At 41.9% G+C, this 13199-nt stretch overlaps 1 protein-coding gene across 1 annotated transcript in view; it reads right to left on the reverse strand.

Moving 5' to 3' along the window:
• The window catches only part of SPATA18 (spermatogenesis associated 18), a 54546-nt gene extending 45494 nt beyond the window's left edge, over positions 1-9052 (reverse strand). Inside the window, exon 1 of the mRNA XM_007955712.1 lies at positions 8966-9052. Within this exon, the coding sequence (XP_007953903.1) occupies positions 8966-9052 (87 nt within the window). The remainder of the gene's footprint in view (positions 1-8965) is intronic.
• Between the last annotated feature and the right edge of the window lie 4147 nt (positions 9053-13199).

The raw sequence follows: 13199 nt of genomic DNA on the forward strand, positions 1-13199 counted from the left end.
ATGTAAAATGGGGTAAATTGAGAGATTATCCGGTCCGAGGATTAAATTGGCTTATTTCTTGATATGAGAATGGCATCAGTGGTATCCTTACAGATGAAATGGGCCTGGGAAAGACTCTTCAAACAATTTCTCTTCTTGAGTACGTGATACACTATAGAAACATTCCTGGTCCTCATATGGTTTTGCTTCCGAAGTCTACATTACATAACTGGATGAGTGAATTCAAGAGATGGGTACCAACAGTTGGATCTGTTTGTTTGATAGGAGATAAAGAACAAAGATCTGCTTTTCTCAGAGATGTTTTATTACCAGGAGAATGGGATGTATGTGTAACATCTTATGAGATGCTTATTAAAGAGAAGTCTGTGTTCAAAAAAATTAATTGGAGGTATTTAGTTACAGATGAAGCTCACAGGATCAAAAATGAAAAATCTAAGTTGTCAGAAATTGTGAGGAATCGACTATTATTAACTGGAACACCTCTTCAGAACAATCTGCATGAGCTCTGGTTACTTCTTAATTTTCTGTTGCCAGATGTCTTTAACTCAGCTGATGACTTTGATTCCTGGTTTGACACAAACAATTGCCTTGGGGATCAAAAGCTAGTTGAGAGGCTTCCTACGGTTTTGCGTCCATTCCTCCTCCGTCGGATTAAGGCTGATGTTGAAAAAAGTTTGCCTCGGAAGAAGGAAGTAAAAATATATGTGGGTCTCAGCAAAATGCAAAGGAAATGGTATACTAGAATATTAATGAAGGATATAGATATACTAAACTCTGCAGGGAAGATGGACAAAATGAGATTGTTGAACATCCTGATACAGTTGAGGAAATGCTGTAATCATTCATATCTCTTTGATGGAGCTGAACCGGGTCCACCTTATACAACAGATATGCATCTGGTTACCAACAGGGCCAAAATGGTAGTATTAGACAAGCTGCTCCCTAAATTGAAAGAACAAGGTTCATGAGTATTAATTTTCAGTCAGATGACAAGAGTGTTGGATATTTTGGAAGATTATTGCATGTGGAGAAATGACAAATATTGAAGATTAGATGACCAGACACCCCATGATGACAGACAAGAATCCATCAAGGCATACAATGAACCAAACAGCACAAAGTTTGTTTTCATGTTAAGCACGCATGCTGGTGGTCTTGGCATTAATCTTGCTACTGCTGATGTTGTAATTTTGTATGATTCAGATTGGCATCCTCAAGTAGATCTTCAGGCTGTGGATCGAGCACATAGAATTGGGCAAACCAAGACAGAGTGTTCCGCTTCATCACTGACAACACTGTAGAAGAAACAATAGTGGAACATGCTGAAATGAAGTTTAGACTGGATTCAATAGTCATTCAGCAAGGAAGACTTGTGGATCAGAATCTGAACAAAATTGGGAAAGATGAAATGCTTCAAATGATTCAACATGGGGCAACACATGTATTTGCTTCTAAGGAAAGTGAGATTACTGATGAGGATATTGATGGTATTTTGGAAAGAGGTGCAAAGAAGACTGCAGAGATGAATGAAAAGCTGTCCAAGATGGGTGAAAGCTCTCTTAGAAACTTTACAATGGATACAGAATCAAGCGTTTATAACTTTGAAGGAGAAAACTATAAAGAAAAACAAAAGATTGTATTCACAGAGTGGATTGAACCACCAAATCAAGAAAGAAAAGCCAACTATGCAGTTGATGCATATTTCAGGGAAGCTCTTTGTGTCAGTGAACCTAAAGCACCCAAGGCTCCTCGACCTCCAAAACAACCCAGTGTTCAGGATTTCCAGTTCTTTCCTCCACATTTATTTGAATTACTAGAAAAAGAAATTCTATATTACAGAAAAACTATTGGGTACAAGATACCTCTAAATCCTGACTTACCAAATGCAGCACAAGCACAAAAAGAAGAACAGCTTAAAATTGATGAAGCTGAACCTCTTAATGATGAAGAGTTAGAGGAAAAAGAGAAGCTTCTAACACAGGGGTTTACTCATTGGAATAAGAGAGATTTTAACCAGTTTATCAAAGCTAATGAGAAGTGGGGTCATGATGATATTGAAAATATAGCGAGAGAAGTAGAAGGAAAAACTCTAGAGGAAGTTAATGAATATTCAGCTGTATTTTGGGAAAGATGTAATGAACTTCAAGACATAGAGAAGATTATGGCTCAGATTGAAAGGAGAGAGGCAAGAATCCAGAGAAGAATTAGTATCAAGAAAGCACTTGACACAAAGATTGGATGATACAAAGCACCTTTTCATCAACTAAGAATATCATATGGTACTAACAAAGGAAAAAACTATACTGAAGAAGAGGATCGTTTTCCGATTTGCATGCTTCACAAGCTTGGATTTGACAAGGAGAATGTTTACGATGAACTGCGACAGTGTATTCGCAACTCTCCTCAGTTCAGATTTGACTGGTTTCTTAAGTCCAGAACTGCAATGGAGCTCCAGAGGAGGTATAACACCTTAATTACCTTGATTGAAAGAGAAAACATGGAACTGAAAGGAAAAGGCAGAGAAAAAGAAATGAGGACCAAAGCCTTCAACACAGAAATGTAAACTGGATGGAGCCCCTGATGGTCAAGGAAGAAAAAAGAAGCTGAATCTATGAATATATTTCTGTTTTATAATCACTGAATTTAAACCAGTACTTTAATTCACGGGTCTTCATAAGATGTACTGTACAATGCTCAACTGTTATGTCAGTAAAAGACATCAGGTTCATCTGTTTACTGAGCTAGAAACTTAGTATGTAGTTTCATTTTTTAAAATACAACAGCTGTGCTGAATTTTTTTTTTTTTATCTTTAATACTTGAAGTAATAAAATAGGCTTCGTTTATTAAAAGAAAAAAAAAGAATTTCATTTTATTTGAAGCCACAATCAAAGCCCATGGAAGCAGCAGTCAAGAAGTCAGACGACATGTTGCACTGGGAAAATCTTCTGCAAAAGACCTCTTTAAAGTGTTAACCGGCAAAAATATCACTTTGAAGACTAAGGTATGCCTACCTCCCACTCACTGTCATTGAGTCAATTCCAACTCTTAGCAACCCCCACTGGGTTTCTGAGGTGGTAAATCCTTATGGAAGTAGATTGTCCCATCTTCCTTCCACAGAGTGGCTGGTGGGTTTGAACCACCAATCTGGTTAGCAGTCAAATGCATTAGGCACTATGCCACCAGAGCTCCTTAAAGCCATGGTATTTTCAATCCTCTCACATGCATGTGAACTCTGGACAATGAATAGGGAAGAACAAAGAAGAATTGATGCCTTTGAATTGTGGTGTTGGTGAAGAATACTAAAAGTACCATGGACTGCCAGAAAAACAAACAAGTATGTTGTGGAAGGACAGCCAGATTGCTTCTTAAAAGGGAGAACGGCCAGACTTCCTCTCTCATACTTTGGTCATGCTGTCAGAAGGGACCAATCCTTGCAGAAAGATACCATATTTGGTAAAGTGGAGGGTCTTAGAAAAAAGGAAAACCCTCAACAAGATGGACTGACACAGTGGCTGCAATGATGGACTCAAGTATAGTAATGATTGTGAGAATGAGGCAAGACTGGGCTGTGTTTCATTCTGTTGTACACAGGGTCGCTGTGAGTTGGAATCAACTTGACAGCACCTAACAACAACTTGTGTCCCTACTTGGAAACTGCAATTTCCGGTTTCAATTCAATTTTAATGAAGACTGAAGATATCTAGGGATAATTGGAAATTCTAGACTGGATATAAGGGATCGAGAAGATACATGAATCAAAGAAACTGTATGTTTAGGAAAATGGTGGTGGCATTCATTTAGTCAGTATTTGTTGAGCAACAGCTAGGTAGCAAGCTTTGTCCTAAGTGCTAGGAATATAACAATGAACAGAACATGGCAGCAACCCCTGTCCTAGTCGGGGTGGGCATGCAGAGAGGCTGACAATAAACAAAATAGATGAGCAAGTAAAAATTAGAAGGTGTGGGTATTATGGAAGAGATACAGCAAGCACCCCAGTATTAACAACAAGTTCAACAAGACAGAAAATAACAAATGCTGGCGAGGATATGGAGAGATTGGGACTCTCATACACTGCTGGTGGGACTATAAAATGATACAACCACTGTGGAAAGCAGTATGGCAATTCCTTAAAAAGTTGGAAATAGAAATACCATTTGATCCAGCCCTCCCATTGCTAGGTATATATCCTAAAGAAGTGAGGGGCAAGACACAAACAAACACATGCACACCCATGTTCATCGCAGCACTGTTCATAACAGCAAAGAGATGGAAACAATCTAAGTGCCCATCCACCAAGGAATGGATAAACAAACTGTAGTATATACACACAATGGAATACTATGCAACCCTAAAGAATGATGTAGAATCTGCAAAATACCACATAACATGGATGAACTTGGAGGACATTATGCTGAGTGAAATAAGTCAATCACAGAAGGACAAATACTAGATTAGTCCACAACTGTAAAAAGTCAAGGAAAAGTTTATACATGGAAGGAAACTTTCTTTGTTGGTTACCGGGAATGGGAAGGTAGAGGAGGCTAAATTCTTAGGTTGAAAATACATACATATATATGTAGATATATATAGATATATACCAAAGGTTATCAATGGTTACCAGGGATAAGGTGTTGGGGGGGGGGAGCTTTTATTGCAGAGCATTGAGTTTATGCTAATGGTGGTAGAATATTTTGGAAAAGGATAGCAATAATGGCAGCACAACACGAAAAATGTCATCAGTGTCCGTGAGCTGTAATTGGGAAGTTATGTTGTTGTGTATATTTTCACCACAAAAAAATTTTAAAAAAGAAAAGAAATACAGCAATCAAGAGAGAGAGTGAGGACTAGGGAATGAAGGTGCTGCTGTTGTGTGCCATCAGTTCTGACTCATGGTGTCTTACAGAGTACAACTGCCCCCACAGGGTTTACTAGGCTGTAGTCTTTACAGTAGCAGATTGCCAGGTCTTTGCTCCCATGGAGTGGTTGGTGGGTTCGAACCAACAAACTTTTTGGTTAGCAACCAGGCATGTAATCATTGTGCTACCAGGGCTCCTTGGGGATGAGGGTACAAAAAAAAAAAAAAAAAAAACACCTCAGTCCTATCGAGTCAGTTCTGACCCATGGCAACCCCCATTAGGTTTCCAAGACAATCTTCACAAAAGCAGACTGCCTCATCTTTCTTCTATGGAGCGGCTGGTGGGTTCAAACCACTGACCTTTTTTGATTAGCACCCAAATGCCTTAACCACACCACCACCAGAGATGAGGGTAGGGGACTGCAATTTTAAGTAGTGTGGTCAAGGTGGGCTTCTCTGAAGAAATGACATTTAAGCAAAGACATGAAGGACGGGAGGAAGTGAGGATGTTGATATTTGGGGAAAGCTTCCCAGGCAGAGAGAACAGTGAATGTAAAATACACTGAAGCAGGAGGATGTCTGGCAGGCTCTAGAACTTTGCTATTGAATACAGTAGCCAGAGGAGCTTTGGTGGCATAGTGGTTAAAGGATTCAGCTGCTAACTACAAGGCTGACGGTTTGGACCTACCAGCCACTTAGAAACCATATTGGACAATTCTACTGTGCCCTAGGTTACACTTAGCAGCTCTGGTGGCATAGTGCCTAAGGCATTTGACTGCGAACCAGAAGGCTGGCAGTTCAAACCCACCAGCCCCTCCTTGGAAGGAAGGTTGGGCAATCTACTTCTGTGGTGATACTGCCTTGGAAACCCAAGGAGGGGTCGCTATGAGTCGGATCTGACTCGACAGCAGTGAGCAGACTCTGCCCTAGAGGGTCACTATAAGTTGGAATTAGGTGATTATTTCCACGTAAATTAATTAAACAAAATTAAAAGTTCAGTTCTGCAATTGCACTGGTCACACTTCAAATGCTCAACAGCCACCATATTGGACAGAGCAGTTTAGAACATATCCATTGTTTTAGAAATTTCTATCGACTGTACTCTTTTAGAGAGATCAAGAACGTCAATGTTACCAGGGTGGATCAAGCAAGTAATAAAGTAATGGATGAGGTTAGAGAGGTTAAGGAGCAGTAATGTGTAGGATCTTGCAGGTCATTGTAGGAACTCTGGCTTGTACTCTGAGTGAGATAGGAAGCAGAAAATTTTGGCAGAAGAGGAACTTGATCTGATACTACAAATAAAAGAAGCACTTTGAATTATTTTTTAATAATCCAGGTGAAAGGTGAACAAAGATGATGGCAGTGGAGGTGGTGGAAAATGTTCAGATTCTATACAAATTTTGAAGCTGGTACCAACTCATCAGTTGTCATAATGAAGACAATTAAAAGAGGCCTGTGGTTGGGCATGGGAGATGTTGAGCTCAATTTTAGACTGGCTTGACTTTGAGATTACAACAGCACTGAAAATGCCCAGTGGGACAAATGGACAAGTGAGAGAGCTAAGACGACATCAAGCCCTGAATATAGATTTGAGATTCATCAGCATACAGGAAAGGTTGAAACAGGTGGAGGTTGAAGAGAAGACTCCTAACGTCTGGCCCTTGAAGAACAGTCACAAGAGAGGAGCGGGTCAGTCAAGGAGATAAAATGTATCAGAGCCTTAGAATTGGGTGTCAGCAGTCAAATGCAACAGAGATGTCCCAGAGCTCAAGAATGATGTTGCATGGGAAACTTCCACGAGTTCTGGAAAGTGAAATCTCTACTGGGGGGGTGGGGGGAACAGGGGAGAGAAGCTAGATTGAAATGGTTTCAGGGAGTACAGAGGGACCACTGTTAACTGAGAAGGGTAAGTGTAATAATCCTTACAAGTGCTTTCTAAAACTATCATTTAATTTGGTCCAGTCAAAAGCTAGTGTCATGTGTGTTACATGTTATCTTGTAACAATTTGAATGTATGTATTCATTCAAAATTTATCTAAGACACAAGGTAGTAAAATTTTTTTTTTTTTTTTTTTGGTGAGAGGTAGTTTTAAAAAGAGTGAATACATGTATCAGGATTTGTTCTCAGATTTCCAGAAGTGATTAATAATTAGGAACTTTTAAGGATGATGAGGAGTCCCTGGGTGGTAAAAATGGTTTATGTGCTCAGCTGCTAAAGTTGGAGGCTCAAGCCACCCAGAGGTGCCTCAGAAGAAAGGTCTGGCAATCTACTTCTGAGAAATAAGGAGCACAGTAATACTCTGCCACACATGAGGGTGCCATGAGTCTGAATCAGAAGATAACTGATGATAAGAATGGAGGGGGGAACAAGCCTTTTTTGTGATAAAGAAATACCTTTAATTTTCCTGAAATCTTGATGCAGAAGGAAGTCAGTGTTGATGCTGTTAAAGGTGTGAAGTGGGGAATAAACATTAAACACTAAAAATTAAGGCTAAGGAGAAAGCCATGGCTGTCCTTGAGCTCCTCTCCACCTCAGGAACACCCCTTAAGGTTGAAGGCGGACCCCACCGGAATCACGACAGCATCAAGTTGCATCTTTCCTGCTAGAGTTTCAGAAACAAAGCTGCTCTAGACTCAACAAAACTGGGATCTAACACCTCCCATTTTATCGATGAGGTGACTGAAATCCAGAGAAGTTAAATGAATTACTCAAGGTTATTCAGCTAGTTCTATGTAGAACCAGAGAAGGGACACAGGATCTAATTCCTAGTCTTTTAAGACTTTTAAGGGCAAGCTCTGGTAGCATAGTGCCGAAGGCACTTGACTGCTAACCAGAAGGCTGGTGGTTCAAACCTACCAGCCACTCCTGGGAAGGAAGGTGGGGCAATCTACTTCCCTAGTGATACTGCCTCGGCAACCCAAGGAGGGGTCACTATGAGTCTGGTCCGACTGGACAGCACATAACAACAAGGACATGATTGCTCTTTCACTTCTTTATTTGTTGTGTAAGAATGGAAACCTCCCATTTAAGGTGGTGGGGTGTAAAGTAGATTCAATACTGAAGTTCAACTTTCAGTTTGTGGGAGGTTACTGGGAACAGGATGGAATTAATGAGAGTTGAAGTGTGAGAACAGAGTATTGGTTTATTACACATGTAATCTGCCTTGGTGTTAAAACAGTGCCTTACTTCCATGCTGACCACCAACCACACAAGTGAAACCCACAACGCTTACAAGTGTCTGTTTCAATGTCATTTGGATGTATTTTTATAAAAATCCATTCTGAGGGTTACCTGCAACCCCTGGGTAACCTCTTACTGGGACACTGCAAAAAGGCAGGGGTGTAGTAAAATAATGAGCCGGGAATGTGTTGATTGCGCTGGCGCAGACTATTGTTGTTGTTGTTGTTATGTGCACTCAAGTCAGCCCTGACTCATAGCGACCCCTCCTTGGGTTTCCGAGGCAGTATCACTACGGAAGTAGGATTGCCCAACCTTCCTTCCGAGGAGTGGCTGGTGGGTTTGAACCGCCAGCTTTCTGGTTAGCAGTCAAGTGCCTTAGCCACTATGGAAGGAGAATGGCAGACTAGACCACACAGACCCAAGGGATTGCAGAGTTCGGTTGTTGCTAGGGCCGTCAGCGTCCTTGGTTACCCTCCACAGGAAGTATTCTCACTGCCCCAAGTCCCCAGCCCCGCCTCCCGCGGCAAAGAAAAGCGCACTGGTTACACACGCGCTAGCTTCCCAGCTATTTGGGTCGGAGGCCGAGGTCCCCATCAGGAATCACAAAGGAGGGGTCTTTGCAAAGCAGCCACCCGATGCCACCCCTAAAAATCACACACCCTGGAGAAAATGCGGAAAGGTGTTATTGCTTAAGTTGTACAGAGTTTTTGTTAAGGGTGATTGAAAAAAAAAATTTTTTGGAAACGTGGTGGTGATTGTTGCACAACCTGGTAAATGTAGTTAATGTCACTGAATTGTACACATAAAAATGGCTGAAATGTTTTGTTACAGACATTTCACCACACGCACACACACAAATCTTTAAAGAAATAATAAAAAGACAACCCTCGCCCAAGACTGTGAAGGGAACAACCCCACCCAGACTCACGTTGTACTCCCTCAGCCAGCAGTCAAGCTTCTCAGGCAGTGATCGTAAATATTCGTTCGAGACAAGTTTCCTCAGGTGTTCTGCCATCGCTCGCTTTTCCGCTTGCCGGGCTGTGGAAACTGGAGAGTTGGAGGGGCCGAGATGGTGGCGTCCGCAGAACTGCGGGATGGAATGGCGGGAAGGGTGTTATCTTCCTGAGAGGCTCAGAGCGTGGCTGATGTTTCCATCCTCCCCCTAAGGTCGGACGCTGTAGGGTTCTGGAAACTGGGGGGAGGTGCCCTGGGCCGCAGCCGCCGCGCCTCATACGCTGCCCCGCGCGATCTTTGTGCTACCGGGCGTCTGCCCGCAAACCCCGGCCTTTAATACCCGGGCGATGATTAAACAAACCCTGACGTAAGCTGCAGCTGCCAGGGACGCGAGCGTTCTGTGTCCCGGCAACGCTCGCGCCGCGCCACCTCCCCAGCGCCGTCTCACTGCCTCCCCCGCGGGGGGCACTCACCGGTCGTGCCATGTTGCTGCTCCTGCTGTTGCTGCTCTTCCTCCTGCTGCTGTTGGCACTATTGGTGATCGAAGGCGAGGGCGCTCGAAGCCACTGAGACTCTGGGTTGAGCGGGGGCTAGAGGGCGCCAAGACCCCAAATGGCGGAGGTGGAAGCCCAGAACCCTGAGTTTAGGTCCACAACTCTTAAAAAGAAAAGCAACAGTTACTTCTCCATCGCGGTTTTTTAGGCTCTCTGGAAAGCTCCGGTTTGGATCCTTTCTTTATTCTCTCACCTCTAACACTTTTAATTAAATCTTCATTTGTAGCACCCGAGGCTTTACTTGTATGAAATTTGTTTTAACCAACATCTCAGTTTGTCCAGCTTCTATGTTTTGCTTTGTTCGTTGGCCCTGAGTGAGTGCTTAGGTAAACGGATTTTAGTTCCAGGATGTTCATAATTGGAAATTAATCTCTCAGGTTTGAACAAGATTTGATCGTTTATCTTCAGAATTATTGAGCCCTATAAAGCTACATCTAAGGAGTCCTGGTGGCACACTGGTTAAGTGCTCGGCAGGTAACCAACATGTCTGCAGTTCAAACCCACCAGCAGCTCCATGGGAGAAAGATGTGGCATTCTGATTTCATAAAGATTTACAGCTTTGGGAACTCTGTGGAGGCAGTTTTACTCTCCCCTGTAGAGTGGCTGAGTTGAAATGACTGAACAGCGATGACTTTGGAGTTGGATTTAATTCTGGATTCTCTAAGACTGTGAGAAGCCCTGGTGGAGCTAACTGCTAGAGGTTGGCAGTTTGAACTCACAAGCTGCTCTGTGCGACAAAAAGGTGGTAGTCCACTTCTGTAAAGATTTACAACCTTGGAAATCCTGTGGGGCAGTTCTACTCTGTCCTATAGAGTCGTTATGAGTTGGAATCAACTGGATGTAGGCAGTGAGTTTGGTTTGAATTAAAACTCAAAAGTTCAGAGCCAGTTTGTTACTATTTCAAAAGGGTGTATTAAAGCATGGTGAAAACTGGGAGAAAGTGGGAGCTGTTGTGTTGGGGTGAATTGTGGTCAATGTCATGAGACAAAGTGTATGTGAACTGCTGTATGGAAAGTTAATTTGCTCTATAAACTTTCACCCAAATCACAATTTAAAAAAAAAAAAAACACGGTGAGAGTTTGATCAACTTAAGAAATGAAACCATTTCAACCATCCTTAAGAACTTTCAAAAAAAAACCAAACTCACTACCATCGAGTCAGATCTGACTCATAGTGACCACTCCTTGGGTTTTCAAGGCAGTATCACTACAGAAGTAGATTCCCCAAGCTTCCTGCAAAGGAATGGCTAGTGGGTTTGAACTGCCAGCCTTCTGGTTAGCAGACAAATGCCTTAGACACTATACCACCAGAGCTCCTTTAAGAAGCCCTTATTTTATATACCATCAAATGATGTGCTGATTGCCAATCATTCTTATCCATTAAACCACTGGTGTGGAACAGGGTCTCAATTATCTACTCAATGAGTTTAACTCAGGTTTACTTTGAGGGGTACTTGAAGATGTAAAAACATTGCTTGTATGTAAGTACCATAAAATTTAAAATTTTCACTACCTCTGTTTTCTATTTTTCTGAATTATACTGGTGTTACTGATCTTTAATGATTTTACTGTCCTTTAATGACAATGAAAGGCTTGTTTCTAAGGCTTGTGTTCCTGTTTTGTAGATCACAAACTAAGGGCTATAAGGGTACATAAATATTATCATCCTAGCAGAATAATGGGAGCTCTGGTGGTGTAGTGCCTAAGGCATTTGACTGCTAACCAGAAGTCTAGAGATCCGAACTCACCAGCCACTCCTCCTAAGGAAGGTTAGGCAATCTACTTCTGTAGTGATACCGCCTTGGAAACCCAAGGAGGGATCACTATGAGTCGGATCCGACTCCACGGCAGTGAGTTTGTTTTTGTTTTTGTTTTGTTTATTTTTAGCAGAATAATAGATTACTACAGGGGTCGCTATGAGTCAAGTGTGACTCAATGGCACATAACAGCAACAGCACAGCACAGTTAAAATGTACAAAAAAAAAAACCCACTAAATATTCATTAGATGTTGTGTACCGTCCAGTTGGACCTGACTCATAGTGCCCCCTCCTTGGGTTGCTGAGGCAGTATCACTACAGAAGTAGATAGCACAACCTTCCTTCCGAGGAGTGGCTGGTGGGTTTGAACCTCCAGCCTTCTGTTAGCAGTCAAGTGCCTTAGGCACTATGCTACCAGAGCTCCTGTTCATTAGATAATCTCCTTTAAAAAAAAGAAAAGGATGAAGGAAGGAGATGAAGAAAAACCTCACAGATGTCTTAATTTAGAGCCAACAAGTGCTCACAACAATTATAATCTTCAAACAGTGCTAATTTACTTATTCACAGAAAACCAATTGGAGCATGTGTTTATGTCAGAAAAATGTGGGGTTAAATTCTAATTTAATATCTCTTGTGCTTATTCTAAGGCACTCTGGTGGTACTTAAGGCATTGGACTGCTAACCAGAAGGTTAGCAATTCAAACCTTCCAGCTGCTCCGCGGAAGGAAGATGAGGCAATCTACTTCCATAAAGATGTACCACCTTGGAAACCCAATGAGGGATCACTATGAGTTGGAATCAACTTGATGGCAGTGAGTTTGGTTTGGTTTTTGTGCTTATTCTAGGAGCCCTGGTGGCACAGTGGTGAAGTGCTTGGCTGCCAACCCAAAGGTTAGCAGTTCAAAGCCATTAGCCACTCTGCAGGAGAAAGATGTGTCAGTCTACTTCTGTAAAGATTCACCACCTTGGAAACCATATAGGGCAGTTCTGTTCTTTCCTATACCAAACAACAAAACCAAACTCAGTGCTACCAAGTGGATTCCAACTCATAACAACCCCATTGTTTTTCCAAGGCAGTAAATCTTTACAGAAGTAGATTGCCCCATCTTCCTTCTGTGGAGCAGCTGGTGGGTTTGAACCTCCAACCTCCTGGTTAGTGGGCAAATGCCTTAGGCACTGCACCACCAGAGCTCCTATTCTTTCATATAGGGAGGTTATAAGTTGAAATCAACTCTTCAGCAATGAATTTGGTTTAGATTAGTGCTTATTCTTAGCTGTAGACACCTTAATTAGCTTATGAACTTGGGTTTCCTCATCTGTTAAAAAGAGACAATAGTTTTTATTAGAATTGTTATGAAACTAATTCATGTAAAATATTTAATTTAGCACAGTGCTGTAGTAAGTGCTCAAAGAATGCTATGATCACTATTACTAGGAATATTGATCACGGTATTATACTTACTAGAAAAAACTTGGAAACAGTCTAAATCTCCAATAAGGTTGAGCAAATCATTCAACAATATCAAATCAACAATATCAAAATATCTTGTTACTGAAGAATATCTGTTGTTGTTGTTATGTGCCGTTGAGTCAGACCCGACTCATAGCGACCCTTCCTTGGGTTTCCGAGGCAGTATGACTACAGAAGTAGATTGCCTTATCTTCTTTCCAAGGAGTGGCTGATGGGTTTGAACTGCCAGCCTTCTGGTTAGCAGTCAAGTGCCTTAGGCACTAAGCTACCAGAGCTCCTAGTATATAGAAATTATCACTGTTGTTGTTGTTGTTATGTACCATCGAGTCGGACCCAACTCATAGTGACCCCTCCTTGGGTTTCCAAGGCAGTATCACTACGGAAGTAGATTGCCCCATCTTCCTTCTGAGGAGTGGCTGGTGGGTT

The sequence above is a fragment of the Orycteropus afer genome, unplaced genomic scaffold (assembly GCF_000298275.1).
Source record: "Orycteropus afer afer isolate SDZICR_OR568_19922 unplaced genomic scaffold, OryAfe1.0 scaffold00532, whole genome shotgun sequence".
Taxonomy (NCBI): Eukaryota; Metazoa; Chordata; class Mammalia; order Tubulidentata; family Orycteropodidae; genus Orycteropus; species Orycteropus afer.